This window comes from Periplaneta americana, chromosome 16, assembly GCF_040183065.1.
Source record: "Periplaneta americana isolate PAMFEO1 chromosome 16, P.americana_PAMFEO1_priV1, whole genome shotgun sequence".
NCBI classification, from domain to species: Eukaryota; Metazoa; Arthropoda; class Insecta; order Blattodea; family Blattidae; genus Periplaneta; species Periplaneta americana.
In genome coordinates this window covers 139,228,731-139,255,383 of record NC_091132.1, presented here as the reverse complement: position 1 = coordinate 139,255,383, position 26,653 = coordinate 139,228,731, and the positions used below count along the sequence as shown (strand labels likewise).

General features: G+C 35.7%; 1 protein-coding gene across 1 annotated transcript in view; it reads right to left on the bottom strand.

Annotated features, from left to right (window-relative positions):
• The window catches only part of LOC138691262 (dentin sialophosphoprotein), a 204,058-nt gene that overhangs the window by 12,689 nt on the left and 164,716 nt on the right, over window positions 1–26,653 (bottom strand). The window contains exons 2-5 of the mRNA XM_069813090.1: window positions 16,033–16,108; window positions 8,768–8,848; window positions 5,452–5,628; window positions 2,943–3,134 (exon numbers count right to left, since the gene is read on the bottom strand). Of these exons, the coding sequence (XP_069669191.1) occupies window positions 2,943–3,134; window positions 5,452–5,628; window positions 8,768–8,848; window positions 16,033–16,096 (514 nt within the window). The 5' untranslated portion in view covers window positions 16,097–16,108. The remainder of the gene's footprint in view (window positions 1–2,942; window positions 3,135–5,451; window positions 5,629–8,767; window positions 8,849–16,032; window positions 16,109–26,653) is intronic.

Sequence of the window (26,653 nt, the reverse complement as noted above, 5' to 3'; positions counted from 1 at the left end):
TAAATGAACGGAGAGGGAGGAGATCCTCCTCTGAATCAGCGCATGGGCGGAAAATATAGAAACCGACAGGTCGTGCAGCAAGCTCGCTACCGCTGCCATCTAACGATGCTGCATCAACCAGACTATAACACATCTAGGAGGAGGCATAATAAAAATAGTTTTAACGCAAAGCTATGAAAGACACCATATAAACTTTTTTTTTTAATTATAAAACAAAATATATTATTCATTGCACTTCATATAAGCTAGTAGTCATGGTTTGAAACTTTCGAGGATATCTGAAAGTTGAAGTTAAATTTATATAAAACAAAGAGGAAGTAGTTCTACATTAGTATCGCAGATCTTTTTGGCCCCTGAAATTCACTTCCATTCATTGTCTACTAGACAGGACAACAGCCAATTTGTGAGTTTTGTACAAATATATCTGAAATTGAAAGTACTCCAAACTACATTATTTTTAACATAAAAAAATTAATCGGCCACCGGCAGCTTTGAACAATAATGGTAGTATGACTTTGCAAGAACTGACTTTCTTCAAAAGCATGTGATACTGAACATGTAAAATGTACATGTGGCAACACAGACCACGTGAGTGGGTGCAGTGTTCTCGCTTTCCTAACAGATTATTTCCCATTCCCACTTCTGTAAAACGGTTCTGGTTACGTGTTAGTAGCTAGTCTCATACAAAACGTGTGATGCTGTAGTGTGCGCGAAAAATGCTGTGAGGTTGTGAATTTCCTTGTAATTGTTAATTTGTGCAATTATCCAACAATGAATGGAAGTGAAAACATATTTTGGACAATTATTTAGGAAACTCAGTTTACAAGAACAGATTATTGTTATATAAAAGAGAAGGCCAACCCTAACACTATCTGGTCTTACATGTATGCATGTAGGCTAATTTGTAGCATGTGTCATTTTGCACTGTTAACTTCTTTCCTCCTCTTAAGAAATATGCAGAAGCCGCCACTGAAACTAAGTGTTGTTTAAGATTATGTGATAATACCACGTTTTGGCTTTAATAACTTTATCATATGTCTTTTTAAAGTCAGTGAAAGCCATAAATGCCCGAATAATCTAATGCAAGCAAGCAGGCATTTTATATGCTCAATGCATATTTTCTATTTTCTCCATAAAACGGAATTGTAAATTGTAATACTTACTAACTTTACATACAACCATATAGATCACATCTTTATAGATAAACGAAAACATAGTATCGTAGAAATTCGATTCTTCAGAGGGGCAGATTGTGATTCTGAACACTATTTGGTAATTGAAAAATTAAGAGAAAGACTATCAGTAGCCAAGCGAGCAGAGAAACAAGTTAATATTAGAAGATTCAACATTAACAGGTCGAAATTTCAAATAGGTTTGTAACTTTAGGAAGTTCAGACGAAGTTGAGAAGGAGTTATATATTATTAACAGCGTGTGGGAAATATCAGAGATAAAATCAAAATTGCATCTGAGTAGAACATAGGTTATTATGAAACAAACACAAAAGAAGCCGTGGTGGTTTGATGAAGAATGTTCCATGGTAGTAGATAGAAAGAAACAGACAAAATTGAAATTCTTACAGGATCCGGTCCAGGCAAATAGAGATAATTATTTCAATGAAAGACGGGAAACAAGTCATACATTTAGGAACAAAAAGAGAGATTACTTGAAGGATTAATTCCATATGTAGATGAAATTATTGGGAATCATCAATGTGGTTATAAGCATAATAGATCGACTACTGATTAGACATTTTGTATTCGACAAATATTGGAGAAAAAATGGGAGTAAAAGGACACAATATATCAGTTATTCACAGATTTCAAAAAGGCATATGAGTCGGTTAAGAGAGAAGTTTTATACAACATTTTCATTGAATTTGGTTTTCCCAAGAAACTACAGTAGTACGATTAATTAAAATATGTCTCAGTGAAACATAGAGCAGAGTCCATATATGCCAGTTTCTGTCTGATGCTTTTCCAATTCACTGCGGGCTAAAGCAAGGAGATGCACTATCACATTTACTTTTTAACTTAGCTCTAGAATATGCCATTAGGAAAGTGCAGGAAAACAGAGAGGGTTTGGAATTGAGCGGGTTACATCAGCTGCTTGTTTATGTGGATGACGTGAATATGTTAGGAGAAAATTCACAAACTGTTAGGAAAAACATAGCAATTTTACTTGCAGCAAGTAGAGGGGTAGGTTTGGAAGTAAATCCCGGAAAGATAAAGTATATGATTAAGTCTCGTGACCAGAACATAGTATGAAATGGAAATATAAAAATTTGAAATTTATCCTTTGAAAATGTTGAAAAATTCGAATACCTTGCAGCAACAGTAACAAATTTAATATAAATGGCACTCAGGAGAAAATTAAATGCAGAATAAATATGGGAAATGTCTGCTATTATTCGGTTGACAAGCTTTTGTTATCTTGTCTGCTTTCAAAAAAACTGAAAGTTAGAATTTATAAAACAGTTGTATTACCAGTTGTTCTGTTTTTTGTCATGAAACTTAAACTCTCGCTTTGAGAGAGAAACAGTGGTTAAGGGTGTTTGAGAATAAGGTGCTTAGGAAAATATTTGGGGCTAAGAAGGCTGAAGTTACAGGAGAATGGAGAAAGTTACATAATGCAGAACTGCATGCATTAAATTCTTCGTCTAACATCATTAGGAACATTAAATCGGACATTTGAAATGGGCAGGGCATTTATAGTATCCATGGGTGAATCCAGAAATTGCATATAGTGTGTTAGTTGGAAGACCTGAGGAAAAAGACCTTTGTGGAGACCGAGACATAGGTGGGATGATAATATTAAAATAGATTTGAGGGAGGTGAGATATGATGCTAGGGATTGTTCAGCATAGGGATTGATGGTGGGGGCCTATGTAAGAGTGACAATGAACCTCCAGGTTATCTAAAACCCATTTGTAAGTAATACTTACCCACAGGAGGGCAGTGATCGTACTTTGGGCAGCATTTTCCAGGCACATCTCGTGGTTTACAATCTTCTCTTCTATAGCATTCAAGTACTCTGCAAACAATTTCCCCACTCTGACAGTAACATGCTCTGCAGGGCGAAGTAGGATCATCCAAACGTTCACCATTTTGATAAGTTGTCCCGTTCTTGTCACATTCTGAAATTATGAAATTCAAGTCAATTTGTGGTACCAGTATTAAAATGAGTTTGTTTCTTAACATTTATACTGTACGATATGTAGGCATTTTATTGCACCACTAGTAGGTTACTATAGCATTAGTTCTTCATACTGGTACCAGAATCTCAGGTAGACAAAAGAAGATTTATGGTTGAGAAGATAATGTTCAGGCATATTTTTTAGAGAACTTTCATTTTCTGGTCATCATTCTAAAATTTTTGCAGGATTCAGTCATTCCTAGCTCTGGTGTAAATTCAATAAGAAATTACTGCTTAGCATCTTATTCTCAAGGCATCTCAAGGGATTTTTATGGCAAACTTTCTGCAAAACGAAAATAGAAAATCTCTGCAATTACAGCGAGAACGAAAATACCTTCATGTTTCCTTTATCACTTCCTCATTAATGTTTAAATAACATTTCGCATTGTCGGGCTTGGTTTTCTGAGGTACTCCCCTGCCAGAATAACAAACATAGCCTTCTCCTTTTACCCTTGCATTCCGAATAATACTGTATTAGGTTTATAAGTGTTTTCGTTTACCACTCCTCGTTTCCTTTTAGGTACAGGTTCGTCTTCTGAACTTTGAGACATTTCATTGCGATATATGTCTATTGTTATTATTAAAAAAAAAACACTACCCTAACCACAAAACACTTTTTCAATCAGTTGGTCACAAAACTATGAACACAAAATATACCCGCAGTTTACTGCAGAAACCAGCCAAGCACTGTCACTTGACTGGTTTCTGACCTAAACACGAAATTCAATGTAATGCCCGGCCATTACAGGGAGACAGCATTTGACTGTTTTCAGCACTAGAATGTACGTATACCCTTATAGAACATTATGCCGCCATTAACTTATTTTTTCTTGTTTTTGCGTTTGACTGGTTTCTGAAATAAGCGATTCAATTGATGATAAAAACCATTTTGAATCTTGGGTACACTAGTTTTAACACTTGATTATAAGTAATTGATTAACTAGCGGAACTTGCTCGTGTTAATTATGAAGTGTGTGCGGCTTACAGCTGTTTCGGTGCTTCATCACACCATCCTCAGAGCCTCAATCAAGTGTTAAAAGTAGTGTACGCAAGATTCAAAATGGATTATCAAGACAACTCTACAAGTCAACTAGTACACAAATACAGGTCAGCGCGCATCAAGACTATCAAAGATAATCAATTACTTATAATCAAGTGTTAAAAGTAGTGTATGCAAGATTCAAAATGGATTATCAAGACAACTCTACAAGTCAGCATGCTTCAAGACTATCAAAGATAATCAATTACTTATAATCAAGTGTTAAAAGTAGTGTATGCAAGATTCAAAATGGATTATCAAGACAACTCTACAAGTCAACTAGTACACAAATACAGGTCAGCACGCATCAAGACTATGAAAGATAATCAATTACTTATAATCAAGTGTTAAAAGTAGTGTATGCAAGATTCAAAATGGATTATCAAGACAACTCTACAAGTCAACTAGTACACAAATACAGGTCAGCGTGCAACAAGACTATCAAAGATAATCAATTACTTATAATCAAGTGTTAAAAGTAGTGTATGCAAGATTCAAAATGGATTATCAAGACAACTCTACAAGTCAACTAGTACACAAATACAGGTCAGCGCACATCAAAACTATCAAAGGAGGCTCTGAGGATGGTGTGATGAAGCACTGAAACAGCTGTAAGCTGCACAGACTTACATAATTAACACGAGTAAGTTCCGCTAGTTAATCAATTACTGATGATAAAAGTTTACCTGCAATGGTGGACATCTACATAGCATACGCATCATTCATTTCTGCTAATTCCATTGGATTTATATCACATTTCTTTCAATTCTAATTCTCTTAAATATCCAGCTATAACTGCTTTCAAAGTAGGTTGGGAAATCATACTGTACAATCTCAGAATGATTTATTTTACCATTCCCTAGATGTTTTCTAATGTCGTGTAATGCATTGTATTTTTGCACACTCTCTTGTAGGCATATATTCACTTTGTATTTCAAAAAACTTTAATGAGTTAGTTCGCTCATTTCGTTCATTGCTCATAACTACCCATATCTTTAATCAACAAATAGAAAAAATCATAATTATGTTACATTCCCTAATACTAGCATATATGAAAAAAAATGAAATGAAATGATTCCATTCTTTATCTTCTAAATACACGTATGGAAGAATTATTTTATGATATTTAAAAGGAAAAAGCAATTGTAGATTCCTCTCAGAGATATTAGGTAAAGTTTATCATCAGTCATTCATAGGAATGTAAGCAACAGCTACTTACCACATTTGTACTCTGGGCAGCATTGGTTGGCGTGTTGAATGACCTTACAACCTGGCTTTACCTCACATTTCACATCTTCGCATTTTATCTCAGGAGGCTCACATAAACATCGCTGACATGGAGATTGGGATGGAATAGGGTCTCCTTCGTTATACAGTACATCGTCAATGATACATACTGCAAATAGCAAAGAACAATCCTATTTAGATGTTTTGAAAATTGGAATTGCCCTATCTTTCTTATTAAGATATTTACAACATTCAAAGTGATAGAGACACTAGCCTAGCCTTCATATTTTATTCATTTATTTAACTAGCTAGCAAAAATGTTTCTAGCCACTACCGTAAGAGCCAGGCTCGTGTAGGGTGTGGTCTTTGTCAATAATATAACATAAAATTTACAAGGACAGTTTACTAAATACAGTAAGTAACTTAATTCAAACCAATAAATATAACACAAGAGCAAGAATAAAGAAGAAAGAGAAAAACACACATTTAATATAAATTGACAATCCGACAGAAGCCAGTGATATTCAATAAAAACATGAATATAGTCGACAGAAATAAAAGGTAAAAAAATAAATTTGTTAATATTATATATCATGGATAATTTTACAAATTTATTTTTTAAAAGCTTCAATTTTAAAATATTTCAAATTTGGAAAATGGTTTGTAATTTTATTATAAAGTCTTGGGCTGAAACTAGCACCATGTTTAAGAGCTGCACTTGTATGACATTTAAGCTCAATTAATGGAAAAGTAGACTTTTGTCTTCGAGTACGATATTCATGTCGATTAGATTTATGTTTTATTTGATTTCTGTGGTAGTAAGTTAGTAAACTATATTTATAAATTTCTAATTCTGTAGAAATTAAATTTGTTGGATAATCCATACAACAAGGAAGTACAGAAAGTAATAAAAACTTATAGGTATTAGCCTAATGCCTGCGAAATGAGTCCAGGGTCCAGCACCGAAAGTTACCCAGCATTTGCTGTTAGGGGATTAGATACAGCTTACAGTAGTAAAATTTTGGAAATATTCAACATTTTTTTCCTCCATTACTGTATCTTGTACAATAATGAAAATTAGTATTTTACAATTTAAAAAAAATTATTATTATTTATTTATTAAATTTTATTTATTTATTAAATTTTATTTATTTATTTATTTATTTATTTTTTATTTTATTTTTCTTTTTCAGTTCACTGTGCAGTGATGAAGTGTTTCCCATATAACTAAAAAACTATCACACATTCTCTGATGACATTTTTTGTGTGTATTTATGCGTGTCATATCTACAATATGATGCAAGATCACTCCTCTACCTTTAATAGATTGTCTGATAAAAAATAAATTCATCTTAAAAATGGTCAAAATATCAGTATTTTCTTAACGCAAAATAAAAAAAAAAATATATTTATTAAGGAATGTAGTTGAAAGAGCATGATATTTTAAATAGAATTTCAGCAATAAAATAAAAAGCGAGAGAACATGAAAAAGTTAACAAGTTTATGAGTTATGAGGGAAATGCCTCATCAATAGACTTCGTGGAATTGCCACGAGAATCACAAGGTTTATTGCGCACGCGGAATAGACTGTATGAGAAGGGGACGTGCAAGGGATGGAGTATGCCTATGATGTAAACACTGTGCAGTATACTCTGGTTACAATAAAACCTGTATCCTGCATTCAAGAAATATAATGAATGATCATTGAAGTAGAAAACGTCTAAACATGTAAATACACAATTATTTTATAGTGATATATATTAACTCTTAAAATTTAATGTAAGATACTCACATCATACTTCAATATGTGCATTCCAGTGAAGAGTTACGTACATTTTGAGCGACTGCAAAGTAACCTCCTCCGATGGTCACTTAAACAGTTTTTATTTTGGGAAAATGTACGTTGAACATCACACGATGTAATACATAGGCTACATATTTGAAGAACGGAAAGTCACTACTTTTTAGTACACCAACTTCATATGTCTTGTCGTGACCTGATAGTACATCATTTATAATACGAAGTTGTGGGTAGGCAGAATTTTTTGCAATAACGTTTCTCAACTTAAATTTCACTTTTTCTGAAATTAGTGAATTATTATTTTGGATAACGGTTTGTGATACTTTATCCATTATATTAAGGGCTTCTGAGAGTTGTAGTTTAGACGATTCTAACACGATGATGCTTTTGGACACGATTTTAAAGTTAGAACCAATGAACAGAATATCTTCTAATAGTTGTTCAGAAGGCAATGATTGTACAGCTGCAACAGCGGAACTGTCTATGCTATCCAATGCATCAATTATCTCCATTATTTTGCTGTAATGTTCTGCATAATAATTAACAGCATCCAACCACGTTCTCCAACGGGTCAAGATTGGCTGCGGGAATAAGGGTATTTCAGGGGCAATTATTTGGAACAGCAACACTCTCATTGTAGTAGGTTTGATTGAATTCTTGTCTGCACTGAACAAATGTTAAGCTTTGACTATTCCAACCACAGTAATGCAAAAACAAGTGCTTACATAGGTATACATTAGCTGTAGCAGCTCTATCTATTTGGACTGGTCACAACTCTTAACATGACTGCTTATACTACGAGACGGGGCGGTCGCTCACCTCTTCTATACTACCGTACATCGGCAACCTGATTGCATACTGCGTGTGGCAATTCAACGAAGTCTACTCATCACTGTACAGTGAACTGCCAACATTTTGAATTTTGAAAATATATAATTTTTTTTAATCTTAAAAATATTTTTTTTTTCATATAGCAGGACAGTATTTTACACATACTAATTTTCATTATTGTACAAGATACAGTAATGGAGGAAAAAATGTTGAATATTTCCAAAAAATTTACTGCTGTAAGCTGTACCTAACCCATTAATGGGTTGAAGAAGAACTCTAAAAAAATCTCAACCAGGTAACTTGTCCAACCAGGATTTGATCCCGGGCCCACTCGTTTCATGATCAAGTATGCTAACTATCACTCCACAGAGGTGGACGTGCTCTTCATTCTTAACTCTTTTAATACGGTATATAATCACTGATGAACGTTTTTGAACAAGTAATAACTGTATTAATATTATAAATTTTGGTGGTAAATTACCTGGTTGACTCAACTAGTTTTGACGTGGTTTGCATCATCCTCTGAATCCTAGTCAGTGTTCGTGTTATATTATTAGTAGTCTGGAATGTGACATTTCATCATCCTTTTATCAGCTTGTTATGGAGACAAAATTACCAAGATTTAACAGACATAAGATATCAAAAGTCTTTCTTTAAATAGTAACAATATACTTACCACTTTCATTTACGAACTTCTTATCATCTCTTGAAAAATATAAACCTCCTTCAGATGCAGATGTTTCTCTGTGGAGGGGGACTGTGAAGGAAAACGGAATCATTAAAATTTCAGCTCACAAGCAAGATGATAAAATTAAACTTATTTATACACATACCTTCAGAGGGAAAGTTCCCATCAAGAAATGCATATGAAAGGAAACTGCAGTTACGACGAAATAATGATTCGAATGCAGAAGGAAGTGTAGGTGAAGGAGTAAGGGAGTTGACATGTCCTCCAAGTAAAGAAAGAAGATGAACTACATATTATGAGAAGCCAGGAAGTGAGCGCAAGGAATGGAAACCGAGAGATTTTTTGGAAGGAGATGTTATTTGAAACCAAAGACGTTGTAGTTATATATCTAGACGCACAATTGGCGCTGGTGTCGTGTACAAATTTGAAACCTTTCGCGCAGGTTCGCGCGACGCCATGTTTTGGGAGCACGAATGATTGTTTCTATAAAGCATTCGGAGTTTAGAAAATACCATTGAGTATATAGGCGTTTTCTTAGTGAATTTCCTCCTTCACTGTAATATAACTAAACTTATTTACGTTTTTCTAACGTTTATAAAATAACAAAAGTAAATCTAAATATTGTAACTAAGCATTGTTTTAAATATAAACGCCTTATATTGCTCATTAAATAGTAGACTTATTAGTTTATTTCTATTTCCTATGACCGAATACATGGAATATTTTTACTTATGTTATTTTATATACGTTAGAAAATACGTAAATAATTTATTTAAATTATATTACAAATAGAGGGATGTCCGCTAAAAATGTCTATATACCCAATGGTATTTTCCAAACACTTAACGAAATGTAATAATAATTCTCAGTGTTTTGAGAATCAGAGGTGATATGATTCTTCTACTGCAGACATTGATTGCAATTCCCTCATTCTTACATCATTCTCAATGACACAATATTGTTAAAATGTGATTGTATTCATTGCTGGCTTGGTTGTTAAATCATTAAGAAAAATATGCTGTAATAAATCTAAAGACTAAATTTATGGTATGTAGCCTACCAGCAGTAAACAAAATCTCTTTTTATTTTTTTAACGAAAGAATATTGGGAGTCTTGTCATACCATCATCTGAGATTATAGAAATATGCCGCTTAAGTAAAATAGCGATTATACAGATGTTGACAGTTCAATGCATATTACCACCCACTCTGCTCTAGAAGTAGAACACTTGTACAATCTTTCTACACTTAAAGGAACATATTTTAGAAAATGGATCCCAGATTCCTCCCGAGAATCATATTTTAAACTTGTTAAACTGACCATAAAAGTACATAAAGATCTACTGACGTAGGTCAGTGGGCTAAGGACTGTCGGTCCGGAGTCGCGCTCGGTCGCGGGTTCGATTTCCGCTGATTTCCTGGTTGGGTTTTTCTTATATCCCCAACTGTAAGGTGAATGTCAGGTAATCTATGGCGGATCCTTGGCCTCGTCTCGCCAAATATCATCTCGCTATCATCAATACCATCGATGCTAAATAATCTAGTAGTTGATACAGCGTCATTAAATAACCAAATAAAAGGAAGTACTACATAAAGAGTAGATGTTAGCACACAGCTTAAGGTTACCAGTACAACATGACTTTACATAAAAATGTTGTAAGACAGTATTTAACGGAGTATAGGCAAGATGTTCTGTACACTAGGCCTGAGTTCCATTATATGACTAATTGACTAATTCATGCATGTGACGTTTATTTCATACTACAGCTGTGATAATAAGCTATTGCACGGTAGACCTACTTGTACTCGTATTTCTAATTAAAACATTAGGTACGTGTTTCTATTTTACAAGTGTAGGCCTATATTATGTGATATGCTGATATGGAAGCGAATAAATAATAATTGTACATTTCTCGTCCACATCAAAGCAAACGTGTTTACAATATAGGCCTAATGCAACGTCTTACATAGGCAGTGTTTTGTTAATAATAGTTAATACTAATAATTTTCTTTTCATCTGAACTATTACTACAATATGCATTTGTATTTCTGTTCGCTCTATATGTTGTCAAATAACTATACAACATCTTTAGTTACGGTATCAAATTGCTACACTTTTCTTTCGTTTCATGTCAAACTAACGGTAACCAAGCTTGATTATGCCTTTAACGTGGTCGCTTTAAATGTTAATAGGATTTTTTTTGTCATTTATCCATTCAGATTGATTTGTAAGAGACACCAAACATATGTATTAAACATTCACAATTGTATAGTGCAACCGTCTGCTAGCCGGTGCTTCTTCCAAAACATGGCGGCGGACGCAAGCTTCAATTTGTCCCTACTCTAAACTTCTGCGCAGCCTCGGCTGTAGGGACTCGTTTGAAACAACCACGAAAAGGGAAGGATATAGGACTAGAACAAGAGAGCGTGCAAGTTAGGTACTTAGCCTATAAATAAGGACTTTGGTATATAATATACCGTTCAGGTTGCATAAACCTAACAAACTATGTATTAATTAATTAGTCATTTATGCAAATCTGGCTTTCAGGTAGAAGTTCCCTGTGAAGCAGGCTTCAATAATTTCAAGCCAGATTTACATAATATATTCGTTACTGTAGGTACGTTAACAGAAAGTCACAATTTAAGTCACACAGAATTGTGTGCACTCAAAGTTGGGTTTTTGGAGTCTTGTCAGCCCATTTGAGTTTTGTGGATATAAAGGGTAGAATCGTGATGTGTTGTGTATAGTTCCTGGGGTAGCTCAGTCGGTAGAGCATTCGTGCGCTAAGCGAAGGATCCCAAAATCGATACCCAGCCCCAGAACAATTTTTCTCTTGAAATTATTTAATTAGTCATTTGTTTATTTATATCAGTGGTGGCCGTTATAGAAAGACGTTATCACTTATCAGCCTTCAAACATTTTATTTATTTCTCGTCTAATGCGACGAAAAGTGTTCTCATAACAAACAGACTACCGAACTCATTTTTACTGTCAAAAATGATTTGTACCTATATTAGAGAAATCATTGACTCCAAAAATTGGAAAGTGAGATACCACCGTAATTAACACCATTTATGAAATTACACTGAAATGATAACATAATCCAAAAGAATCATTACCTAGTAATGAAGGCTGCAGCATATTATACGAGTCGTTTTTCAGTGCAGAATTTTGCAGGGATGTTATAAACTGCTTATTTGGAGTCAAACTGGGATTTGTCTGCCTTAACTTTTGTAGTAAAATCACCGTCCGAAGTCTTTTTTTTTTTTTAGTTGGTTGTTTAACGACGCTGTATCAACTACGAGGTTATTTAGCGTCGATGGAATTGGTGATAGTGAGATGGTATTTGGCGAGATGAGGCCGAGGATTCGCCATAGATTACCTGACATTCCCCTTACTGTTGGGGAAAAATTCGGGAAAAAAATCCAACCAGGTAATCGGCCCAAGCGGGAATCGAACCCGCGCCCGAGCGCAACTCCGAATCGGCAGGTGTGCGAAGTCTAACTGCACTAATTTTTTGTCTTTTCTGACAAATTGGATAAAGTGCAGTTTGATTCTAGGCGACTCATATTTCCTGGATATAGTGGAGAGCTATCCTCTCTCTCTGCGCTGTTTTTCAAAAATTTCCTTAGAAAATTTTCAGAAAATAACATCGTCTGATTTTCATATAGTACACATGGAAATTGCTTAACCCAAGATGGTTGAAAACTACGGCCCATATATATCTTCCTCAACTTGGTGAGGTTGCCAAAGACAAAGAATGTTAAACAGTAACATTTAAGGTGACATTAAACATGTCTTATAAGAAATTTGTTTACAGTAAACTAAAATTTACTGTAGATAATATTTCACATAATGAAAATTTGCAGTAAAATAAAAAATACAGATAAAAATAGAATGAGAAAATTCAATTTGAATTGAAATACAAGTGCCATCGTAAAATCTACAGAGAACGCTTCAAGGTTATCATAGAAATTTCCTTAATTGTTGTTGTTGGGACTCCAAATTTATGACAGAATGACACGAATTGTTTTGTTATGGTCCCTCTAGCGCCCACCATTAATCCGATGACTTCTATATCCCTGAGTTTATAATATGATGTTTTGTAATAAGGGATAGTTGGTTCATAAATTGTCCTTTTCCTTTTCACTGCTTTGCTCACTCTTTGCACACATCCTGGCGACGACGATAAAAAAAAAAAGATCACTGAAACTGAATGTTTATAACGGTTACTTTTAAATTTTGAAACAAATGATATTGAGCAAAAGTGCAGTCGAATACACTGTTAAATGAACTGTTAATTCCGTATTATTACTCGTATTTCCAACTGGTAATACTTATTACTGTTACTGTTCGATCGTACTAGCTGAAAAATTTGAACTTAACTGGAAAAGTATGAATCATAGACAAAGGAGTCACCATAGCATCATACGAGTATGTATTGTGGGGATTCACCGATCTCAAATGCAGGAGGAAAAAAAGGGGGAATTATGATTTGCGTCACCAATATGTTTTTAGTCGGTTATTTAATGATGCTTTATCAACTACTCGGTTATTTAGCGTCGATTTTTTTATTTTAGTGGGTTTACGACGCTGTATCAACATCTCAGGTTATTTAGCGTCTGAATGAAGTGAAGGTGATAATGCCGGTGAAATGAATCTGGGTCCAGCACCGATAGTTACCCAGCATTTGCTCATATTGGGTTGAGGGAAAATCCCGGATAAAACCTCAACCAGGTAACTTCCCCCCACCGGGATTCGAACCCGGACCACCTGGTTTAGCGGCCAGACGCGCTAGCAGTTACTCCACAGGTGTAGACATTTAGCGTCGATGGAATTGGTGATAGCGAGATGGTATTTGGAGTAATGAGGCCGAGGATTCGCAGTAGATTACCGGACATTTGCCTTAAGGTTGGGGAAAATCTCGGAAAAAACCCAAGCAGGTAATCAGATCAAGCGGGAATTGAACCCACGCCCGACCGAAACTCCTGATCGGCAGGGAAGCGCCTCAGCCGACTGACCTACGCCGGTGGCCTACCAACATGTTCATTGCGACAGCTGGCCCTCTCTGCGGATTTGAAATAACCATTTTTTGCTTTTGTCCTAGTCCATATTATTTCAAAGAAATTGATTTATTTTTTTAACATGAATTCGAATTATTTGGAGGGGGGCTCCCTATTAATTTTAATGGGGGGGGGTGAGGCCTCTGGTTCTATAAGTTGAGGGAACAGAAAGTGTCTTACCTTCCCCCCCCCCCCGACGTCGGCGCCTGTGGGAACAATAACCTCGATTATTGCAATGCATGAGCAACCGACTAAGGGAAGCACTCACAAATAGATACACAGAGCTTTTTTGGAAGTAGTCTTTCTCGAGCGACCGGAGTTTGTGATCCTTGTGCTATGAAGGCGTATGTGAGTTCTGCACGACTGAAAGCCAGTGGTGTGTCAGGTCAGGATGTTTGGAATTTAACATAGCCTAATATGCGAATTCAAGAACCTGTTCTTCGGTTCATTCTACTGCTTAAGATGATATGGGCCAATTCTGTATAGGCCTACAGTAGGAACAGCGCAAAGACACTGTATACCACTTGTCTTTAGCATAGGCCTATATGATATTATTATTAATATTATTATTATTATTATTATTATTATTAACTTATTTATTTATTTATCTATTTATTTATTTATTTATTTATTTATTTATTTATTTATTTATTTATTTATTCTTGCGAAGTTAAGGTCATCAGGCTTTCTCTCCCACTTAGCCAGAAACAAAAGAAGCTGATACAGTTTTACAGACTAATATATAAAGAACACTAATAAAAATTGAAGAATGTAACTGTAAGAATGATGGATGTCACTTTCTTGTCGAAAATGAACCAAGACTGTCAATGCATAGCTTAAGATATATAGAATGTACATACAGAGTTATATGGCATTAACACTGATAATCATTGTCCAGTAATGATCGGAAAATCACAGTTAAGCTTTGAGCGCTAAGCATTTCAAACTTTCAATTGCTTCTCCTGCAAAATGTATTCCAAATGACATCCATCATTCTTGCAGTGGACTCTTCAATTTATATAGTCATACAAGTACAAGTTGAGTAAAATAGTGCAAACATACTAAAGAATAATTACAAAATAATATCTGTAGTGCTCGGGAAAAGTGGCACAAGTCAAAAATGTTAATTTTACAGGAGAAAGAAAAAAACTGTCTTCACACTGGTTTATGTCGATTTGATTTTCTTCTGTATGAATTATTGTAATGGGAGAAATACTTATGTCTCTTTTCCCAAGCGAGCAGATGTTCCGTAAGTTGTCAATAAATTAATAAAAAATGTTTGTGGAAACTGACTTATGCCACTTTTCCAAAGCATTGCAGATATAAGGCTAGAAGTTACATTCAATGAATATGCAAGCGGTAAGTGAACCAATATTGCAAATTACAAGAATAACAAATTCAAATGTAAATTATAAATATACAACACTGAGGAAAATTACATATAGGCCTACATACATAAAGGAGAATTAAACATGAATACTGGTCATGTGTTTCAACAGTTTACTTTTAAATTGCAATATCGTTCAACAGTTCCTGAGGGAGCTGGGTAGAGTGTTCCAGAAACGAATTGCTGATACTGTGAAAGAGGAAGAATAGTGAGCTGTTTTATGGCAAGGCATAGATAATAAATTTTTTATATTGGCCGTATTGTGTTGTAGAAAGTAATTTGAGGAATTTCGGCAGAGGAACGGTAACATCCCTTGAAAACCTGACCCAAACTAATTCTTTGTCCACAAATTCCATATGCAGTCGCCGGATCTGAACCTGAGCCTCCAGAATAGAAACCGAGGATGTAACAGTTTGGATAATGGTCAGTTTCCCTGTCAGCAATCGAACTTGGACTCCCTAAATTTATACCTACAAATATTACAGTCATTGTGTAAGATACTTCTCAGGTCAAAGGTGTAATAATTGTCTTGTGGACTGTTTCTCCTCTCGCACAGTTTGGTCGGATTTAGTTCGACTGATATAAGATAGCTCTGCGACCTCGCTTCTTCAAATGCCTTGCGGGAAGTGAAAAGAAAAGAGACGTTATTAATAATAATCTTCCGTGACGCGTTTCTTGCCAACTGCTTCTGGTTTTTGTTCCCTCAGTATTACGAAATTTCCGGCATGGTGGCTGTCTCTTCGGTCAGCCGGCACCAAGCCCTCGTGTCTAAAAATGGAAGAAATTAATTATTTTCTCATTACCTGCTCGACAGACGATGACCAATGAGAACAACGACAAGCCGCAGACAAGCCACATCTTCCTCATCCTCTTCGACTCCTGAAACAAAAAGAAATAGCGTGGCTTCAGGGCGGGATTTTTTCTCACCGACGCTAGTGATGTACAACAGGTTGCTGTACTAGGGTCTTATCAAGTAGCAAGGCTGAGTGAGAAGCCCCTGTCCTTGATCACTGACCATCAAGGTAATCAAACTCCAGCTTCTGTTCAACCTTCCCGCAATGATGGAACGAATTACGTTTCGTTGAAGTGGCAAGTTAATTGATATCATTTACTTATTTGTTTCTAATTATTTCTTGCCCATTCATTTGTTGGTTTATTTACAAGTGTAGTTTATCGTTTCTTTAGTTGCTTGCTTGTTTGTATCTTAGATCTTTTACTTCCCCGTTTCTTATTTTATTCCTTTATCCATTACTATTATCTAAAACTGGTCTTTATTTCACCGTCGTTAGTGACCTTTGACTTTATTCACAGCAGTGAATTAAAAGTTTTTAACTGACAGCAATGAATTAATAGTTATTTTTGTTTTAAGAGAGGTTAGTTTCTACCAGTCAAGGGCGGGTTTGCAGTTGAGTAGTCCGAGACTAGCAAATTCTATTTAACTCACGAATGGCATAATAATTGTTTTTACACTCCCACACTTTAGGTAATAAAAATACATTTCTTCATTTTACATGATTAATTTAATATCAGAACTGTTGGGAGGATCATCGACTTTTGAATATTCTTTTGTTTGTCGCTATGCGACTCTAAACGAAAATAGTTTCACTTATTTCCTCTATCTAGAGAAGTAATGTGACTTCGTCCCGTCGTCAATAACAACCAACAATATCATGATAAAATCCATTTACTTCCGTAAAAGCAAGGTAATAACAACATATTTACAACAGTAGGAGTGGAAAATAATTTTTAAATCACTCTTTCCATGACAAGAACAAATCAGCAACAATAAAATCCATGCATTTATTAATAACGTCCTCACAAACAAATACCGTATTACAAAGAGAAGGCCTACAATTTAAAATTTAATTTAATTTTATGTATTGAATAAAATAGTCTCTGGCACACGTGAGTAAACAGATTTGATGAGCTAGGTAGTGGAAATTATCCACTCGCGGATAAAATCTAATTTTACCTTAAGTACTTTAACTTACGATTGTTTATTCCTAGGCAATTAAAGTTACTTAATATCTCCTTTTTATATCCCCTTGTTTGTTTTCCTTATTTTGTTTTTGTTTGTTCAGTGCTGTAGTTGGAAACACATTTTAGGGGGTACTGTTGAAATCTCCTTGGTCAGACTAGACTCTGTATAGACTCGTATCACGGTCTAGTACAGCGATGTTCAAAACTCGAACGGCAGTGATTACACGCGAGAGACAGTCTAAGAAGTAAGGAGACGGGGAAGATGTACATGGCATGAAAACCACAACCAGTGGTTGTTCGTGCACTAACATTCAGTTCTTCATCAACCCCGCGAATAAAAATAGCAAGCTTTGCTGTATGAGTAATGTCACTACTGTCATCAAGAACAAATAAAAAATATATACAAATTTTCTTGCTTTTTAAAATTATTCCTCAATGAACACAATCATAAATTTCCTGAATTCTCTTCTGGATTTTTAGTCGAGAAATGCGCAGTTTTTCAAAACTAATTAACAACTTTCATTGGACAAATTATTTCAGCCACCTTGATCATTACACTTCTATAAAACTCTCCTCCATTGGAATTCTCAAGAGAACGAGCTACTTACTAGATAGCTGGCTTCCTTACATTTATTTATGTCATCTTTCTCTTCATGACGATGATTGAAGGCTGATTTCAGTTCTTGGAGTTTAATAGCTCACTTCATTACTACACTAGCACGTAATATTCAATCAGTTTCTCTATATTATTATTATTATTATTATTATTATTATTATTATTATTATTATCATTATTATTATTACTATTATTATTATTATTATTATTATTATTATTAAATCAATAACTAGTAAATAACTGATAATAGTCATCAAAAGATTAAAAAAATAAAATAAAATGGCGATATAGCGTAGTAATTATTTTATAGTTCACGGGAAGATGTAGGCCTATATTGAGGCACGTATGTAAGAATTAGGCTATGGTAACACTTGCTGATAAATAATAATAATAATAATAATAATAATAATAATAATAATACCTGTTATGCCTGTGTATTCAGCGTAATGCCCTGTAATGCCGCTTCCATATACTACTACTAATTGAACCTTAGAGCAAAGAAGCAACATATTACATTTTCTCTGGCAGAACAACGAATAAATTCCTCTTCCCATTCTGTACGAAACCTTCTGTTCCTACTCGTAGAGCGACATAGTACCGACACTGCTTATCTTCAGTACGTGAGCGAGACAGGGAGAAATGTATAGGAAACTCCCCTTACCAGTATGAATGTCTTTGATTACACGATGTAATCACGATACCCAGTTTGGTCACCGCTGGTCTAGTAGGCCTATATACAGTCACGAAGCTCAATACGTACGGAATATGCATCCATAAATAGTTGCTAATCACTAGGATCGCTACTATCGCCTCATTACAGACAATGCGAAATAGTACCGGCACAGTCTATTGTTCCTAGTACCCTCACAACTCAAGCTTCGTGACTGTAATATATACTAGACTGTGCTCGTACTGCACTTCTTTTCCAAGGTTACTTCTTCGTCATGCAGTTGCCTCTGCAGACCTCATTCCAGATCGCAGCCACAATTGCATATAAGGCAAAAAATTAAACGCTGACATTGGTGGCCCAACACTTTTTAGGCACAAAAGCCTAAGAACTCTTTTACTGGAAGAATATTCCTTCTTAATGCAGATATCGTTCATTACAGTAATGCTCATTCACATTCATAGTTGAAATTGGAATAGAATCTATAATACGTAACTTGACTCAAGATTCATGAACGCACGAAAAGTAACAATATTTCCCTCTTCTAGCAAACTGCTAGCATTATGTTTGAGCGAGTTTTAAAATTAGTGAATCAGTGCAGCAGAATTCTTGAGGTACCACAACATAAAATTACTTAGTGTTATGCGAAGGCATCTACGCAAGTTTTGAAATTAGCGAATCAGTGTAACAGATTTCGTGAGCCACCATGCCATGAAGTTAGTGTTAATTACTTATACGACGGCGGTATGCAAGCTTGAAATTTACAAATCTCAACGACTCCTGAAATGCCAGACCATGGTTTTCGATAAAACAACGAATGGACAAGCGTTTAAGTAAAGAATAGGAGATGCCAGCCGCTACTTTTATGCCATACATCAAAATTGAAATGTTTTTCAAATAGCTAACATCCTCCATTTAAAAGTCTATTAAAGATTATTTAAACATAGGCCTAATTAATATATTTTCGAGTCTCTATTTTTTCCGGTAGGTAACAGCGAGTTTTTATTTTAGACAGTACGGCGTACCGACCAGTAACGGCCCAACTACAGCACTGTGTTTGATCATTTATGTTTGCCCTCAGTTTGCTTCTCCGTTTGAACTTAGTAACGAATGTTTTCAACTAGGAACAAAAACACTGAAACACTATATTTTATTTCTGGTTCTTCTTGCTTAGAAATAGTATAACATCAATAAAAATATCGAGCTTTATTCGTCCTGAACCTAAATATTAACTGTCCGACATTTTCGTTCATTTGTTAGCATGTTCGTTTAATTATGGCTTAATGCATGGATTACAGATGGAGAGAAGGATAAGTCCACGAGCACTTAGTTCATACATAACAGCCCATTGTGCTGCCACAATTCCTCTTTCAATATCATGTCTGTCTCGAAAAGTAGACCACCACTTGTGTTTACGTGACGCCGAATCGATCGTCCACTATGGTGAATATTCGGTAGTTTGGCCAAAGATTAATAGACTGAGTAGTGGTGGATTCTAGACGACTCACAGATCTGCAAAAAAATAAAAAGGCACCGAAGCCCCCAGATTCTCTCTCTTCTTTCCTGCTGGGGACATGGCTCATAGTTAAGTCTGTGACATACGGAGACCACTACCAGAGTTATGGTATATGGATTCAATGGTTGGCGAGAAATGCGTGATGCGGTGTAGGGTGGAGCCGACTTAGTCTGACAGCACAATCGGCAGGCAACTCATTCCATTTTGGGTGCACAAAAAATCTGCTAAGAGTTAAAGTTCCCGATAAAAAAGTAGTGTTGTGGGATTTAATCGATTAATCGATCAATTTCCCTTGTAAGATTAATCGATCAAAATATTTAATAGAATAATCGAGTCGATTAAAATTAATCGGTTGTAGTTGATATTAATTATTATTTTGTTAATACAAACTCATACTAAAATTCCGACAATATTTCTCTCTCGGAAATTGCTTACTTAAAAACACAATAGTACTGTTATTTTCTAACTGTAAACCATGTAGCGTAGAGAAAATCTTTGCACAAACACTTCAGAAAGAGATGGAGATATGAGGACAGTGACCTAGTCTCCTTTATTGAAAGTTGAAACACAATGCGAAATCCTCATTTTGTTTTATGGTTTTCCACATTGTTGTCAGCTCATCTTCCTAGCATATGAAATACATATTTCTCTGGGATTCGTCCCCCTCATTCTTTATAAAATAGCCATGTCTACACTGTGTGCAAGTGAGAGCGTAAATATCTTTGTTTTTTTTTCTCCCCAAAATCTGGTAATTCGGATTACAATAAGGGCCAGTCTTCTGTTTCGACTTCTGTACTTTTGCAGGTGCTTGCAGTTTCTGTACTGAGTTTGTATATGACGATTGTGTGTTTAGTTTGATAAAGAAAAAAAAAAACAGTTTTCTGTGGTCTGTGAAAAGAGTAAACTCCATTACGTCATATGAGAATTTGAGAGGTAAACTCCGTAAAACGCCTGGATTTAAATTGGACGATCGTGGAGAAGCGCTTGACAGAAAAAAAAGTTTTTTTCGTGTTAAGTGATGCAGGAAACGTTACTAAACGTAGAACGGTACTTAATTCGGAGAACTCACATCTTTAAAATCATGGATGAAGCAGTATTAACTAAGTGAGCCTTCATACTTTCTGTTATCTATGTTTGTCTCAAAAATTCCCGGAGAAATTGACACAATAAATTATAAGCCTCATACTAAATATGTTAGTAATTAAAACAGTTGTTTTGTAATATAACGATACAATATATACATATATATACACACACATATATATACATAGATATATACATATATGTACATATATATAAACATATACAGGGTGTATAAAATATACGGGACATAATTTCAGGTATGTATTTCCCACATGTAGACAATCAAAATAGTTCATTACAACATGTGTCCGGAAATGCTTCATTTCCGAGTTATGGCCTTCACAACATTGAAATTCACCGGAACGTTTTTCTTTCCGCAGGTCGTTGTTATTACAGAAGATGTTCAAAGTGTCCACCTCCTGCTTGAATACAGACCTCACATCGATGTCTCATTGACCTGCGAACACGATCCCAAACTCCAGGAGTATTGCGTATGTCCTCAGAACATGCCACAATTCGATTCCGAAGGGATTCCAAATCAGGCACCGGAGACGAATAAACCAATGATTTTAAATGGCCCCACGTGTAGAAATCGAGAGGGTTCAGATCAGGTGAGCGTGGAGGCCAAGCAATTGGGCCACCTCTACCTATCCATCGATCAGGAAACCTTCGATCCAAGTACCGGCGAGCCGTACGACTGAAGTGTGCAGGAGCGCCATCATGCAAGAAGTGAATGTGTTGACGATTGGTCAGTGGAGTGTCTTCTAAAACATGAGGTATGGTGTTTTCCAGGAAGTTTGTGTACTCCTGCCCCGTAAGTCTGTTTACAAGTACATGGGGTCCAACTAATCGATCACCAATGATACCACCGGCCCACATGTTGAGGGAGAACCGCACCTGGTGATGAGATGGAACAGTTGCACGTGGGTTTTCATACGCCCATACATGCTGATTGTGGAAATTTGTTATGCCATCTCGTGTGAACTGTGCTTCATCTGTAAATAATATTAAGGCAGGAAAGTTCGGATTTACACCACACTGCTGCAAGAACCACTGACAGAACCTAACTCGTGCAGGGTAATCTGCTGGTGACAGGGCCTGTACACGTTGCAAAAATAAGGATACAATTGATACTCTTTCAACAGTCTCCAGACAGTCGTATGAGGAACATTGACTTGCAACGCTACCCTTCGTGTGCTGATAGAAGGAGTCATGTTCACAGCCTCCAGAATCTCCTCCTGTACTTCTGGAGTTGTAGATCTTGGTCGTCCCCTTCCCAAACCAGGAGAGTTAAATTTTCCATACTCGCACAGACGGTAATGGAGACGTACAAATGTCTTCCGATCTGGACATTGTCGCTGTGGGTACCTCTCCTGGTACAAACGACGAGCCAGCGCAGCATTTCCATCCGCCTTACCGTACATGAAGTGTATCTCTGCCAGCTCTTGATTTGAATACATGTCGCACAGTCTAACGCCTACACAACACTGAATGTAACCTTCGCCTCGGAATGAACTGTCAGAGTGCCCTCTTAATGTCTCCTTTGACGGCAACGACCTGCGGAAAGAAAAACGTTCCGGTGAATTTCAATGTTGTGAAGGCCATAACTCGGAAATAAAGCATTTCCGGACACATGTTGTAATGAACTATTTTGATTGTCTACATGTGGGAAATACATACCTGAAATTATGTCCCGTATTTTTTAAACACCCTATATATATATATATATATATATATATATATATATATATATACTGTACATACATGCATACATACATACATATATTTAATACTTACGCTTATCACCGAACACAAGTGAATGTGCCTTCACAGTTGCGTATACCTTGGTCATTGTACACTATTATTCATGTAACGGTTTCATTTTTATGTTCCCTTTGTTACCCTGAACCCGTTTAGTTTTGATTGAAACAATCCGAAGACGGAGTACAGTAAATTCCGACAGGGTTATGGCAACTATTAAAGAGAGCTCTCGTCCGAATTGTCGAGCGAGCTCGTAAAATCTCGTTTCTATTTTGCGACAGGGATGATCTCCGTCAACATAAGTTTCTATTTTCTATGCATGGCTGATCTAGGATAGTGGGCGTCCATAAGTTTCTCAGGCTAGGATTATCTCATCTATAAACTTTGTCAATTAAGGACCAACTTCTTTGTTTTAATCTGGTCTCAATAAAAACTAAATACGTTTTGTAGGATCACCATCTACAATAGCTTCCCACGTCTCTTGCCTTATAAATTCCTGTACGTGTACTGTAAACCGATACGCTACGTTAAATAACATGAAAATCGAAAATGTATTTACACAAAAGTATAAAATTCACACAAATCTAATGAACGCTGAAAATTTAAGATTTAATTGAGCTGAAAATAATCTTCCAAGAAGAAATTATGCAATTCACTAGCTTTTCTGAGCTTTTCTCCTGAAGTCTACATGGCTGTAGCTTTACAGAATATATTATAAGTTTGTTAATTTTTTTAATCTAGTTACGGCACTATTCTAACCACATCATTGTTATATAAATTCCAAGAAGTCCACTACAAAATCTGGATAGATTCATTTCCGTTTGTCGTATGTATATATATATATATATATATTTTTTTTTTTTTTCAGTTCTATTTATTTTATGGTATTTTAAGCTGTCCAGTCGCCCTGAGTGGCGCAGTTGGTATAGCGCTGGCCTTCTGTGCCCGAATTTTATTGTTTTAATACGAATATACTTTATATAATATAAAGTAAGCAAAGAAAATAATATTGATGTATTGTCATCGCCGGCAAGCTAACAACAATCATATATCTAACGTTAATAGAAAAAAAAAAGAGTTGAGACAACTCCGCCTATGGTAAACAGTGATGATAATGTTCTCTTCCTTTAGCAGTGTTACCAAATTAATACTTTCCATTTCTTACGAAGCGTGTAAAATAATATTTATGAAACAAGTGGATAATCTTGATGGTTATGGCACAATTGAATGTTTGTCGCACGAACGATAGTGAGTAAGATTATCCATGAATTGGATACAACACTTTATGGCATCTTAGCATTATAAATTGTAGGAAATAAATTATGAAATAGGGATCCAAATCTAACAAAGTCTTCATATATTCGTATCGATAAGTTGCGCCTGGCATTGACACTGAATAAAAAGAAATGTATGACCTTGCAGGTTATGTTACAAATGTTCCTTTATTTTGTTAATATAATTTCTGTGAACCACAGAACTGTTTTATGTGATGTTATAAAAGTGATACAAAATTGATAAAGATTTGAAATAAATAATACGTTACCTTCTCTTCTGTCCTATATTTCATTTCTTGTTACATCGTGCGTACAAGCGGTAAGCAAGATAGCAAGCGTTCCGGTATTGCGTCATAGCGAATACGTCATTGCTTTTATTGGCACGCGTACTATAATAAGGCGATTATGCACGATGTTTATATTGCTAGGATGGCATAAACTTATTTATTTACATATATTTCAATTATTACTTTTCGCATGTGTTTAAAGCGTATTGCTAAAATTTTTTAATTGTTCGGACATGAAGTCTTGTTTGACGCCAGTGTAGAGATAGCTTTCACAGACACGTGTTCAGTAAGATTTTTTGCTGAAGTAGTCTCTGGGCACAGGAACCGTATGTGCAATCCTTGTGTGCAGCTCATTTGCAACCTCAATGAGACGAGAAGACAAGAGCGCAATTATCTTCATTGAATCCGACTCCACTTCACAATAGACAGTTTGCACTTTCCATTCGTTCACAGTCCCAGACTTGGCTCAAGTCAGCTGATGGCTTCTCACACTGGTCTCCTGCCTTTATGCTTCATACATTTTATTAGCTCTGAAGAATGTGTTAGACGAGTAAATCTGTTAATTTCTTTTTCTAAAAGTTATTTCATCCTAATTTTTAATTAGGGTTTGGAATTGAACGGGTTACATCAGCTGCTTGTCTATGCGGATGACGTGAATATGTTAGAAGAAAATCCACAAACGATTAGGGAAAACACGGGAATTTTACTGGAAGCAAGTAAAGCGATAGGTTTGGAAGTAAATCCCGAAAAGACAAAATATATGATTATGTCTCGTGACCAGAATATTGTACGAAATGGAAATATAAAAATTGGAAAATTATCTTTTGAAGAGGTGAAGAAGTTCAAATATCTGGGAACAACAGTAACAAATATAAATGATACTCGGGAGGAAATTAAATACAGAATAAATATGGGAAATGCCTGTTATTATTCGGTTGAGAAACTTTTATCATCCAGTCTGCTATCGAAAAATCTGAAAATTAGAATTTATAAAACAGTTATATTACCGGTTGTTCTGTATGGTTGTGAAACTTGGACTCTCACTTTGAGAGAGGAACAGAGATTACGGGTGTTTGAGAATAAGGTTCTTAGGAAAATATTTCGGGCTAAGAGGGATGAAGTTACAGGAGAATGGAGAAAGTTACACAACACAGAATTGCACGCATTGTATTCTTCACCTGACATAATTAGGAAAATTAAATCCAGACGTTTGAGATGGGCAGGGCATGTAGCACGTATGGGCGAATCCAGAAATGCATATAGAGTGTTAGTTGGGAGGCCGGAGGGAAAAAGACCTTTAGGGAGGCCGAGACGTAGATGGGAAGATAATATTAAAATGGATTTGAGGGAGGTGGGATATGATGATAGAGAATGGATTAATTTTTGCTCAGGATAGGGACCAATGGCGGGCTTATGTGAGGGCGGCAATGAACCTCCGGGTTCCTTAAAAGCCAGTAAGTAAGTAAGTAAGTAAGTAAGTAAGTAAGTAAGTAAATTTTTAATATAAAAAATTAAACATGAGTCACATAATAAATCGCTTAAAAGAAACTAACACGAGATTTTAGAAAAATAGTAGGCCTAGGAATTCGAGGAGGAATAGCGCCAGAAATTATAAAATGAGAGAGAAATGAGAGGGAAAGCCTTTGCTGTAATAAGAAATGAATCAGGGATTGCAGAAACAACATGTCACTATTTGTGGCGAAATGAGTTTATTCGAGTTTCATGGACTCTTGATATAGGGCTATCATTCCATGCAGAAACCACATATGTCAGTATAGAGGTCTCACATTGGAGACCTGTGAAATCCTGGAAGCGCGCAGAAACAGCTCATGTCAAAGATATATGCCGACACATTGTTTCCGATTCCAGACGGCAGACGTCTACGACACAAGATACAAAAATTGATCCCACTGAATGACAAATGTCTGAATTCTGGTAGGGAATACGTTGAAAAATAACTCAACAATTGCTATAGGCTATCTGTTCCAATATAACTTTCCATGAAATTTTGTTCTCTTTCTGTAAATGGCCCCAGGGAAACTTATTTTTTTACGGCCTTCGTAATTGCGTTCGAGTGGCCAAAATTTGTGTAACCACTTCTTTTCTTTAAAATGATGGAAGAAAAAAGATTAATTTTTTATCTGCCTCCATGAGAATCTTTCCTTGTAAGTACAAAGGAGAATACCGTATTTACCTTCTTCATTGGCATATCCAGACAAATCTTGCCAATTCAAAGAGAG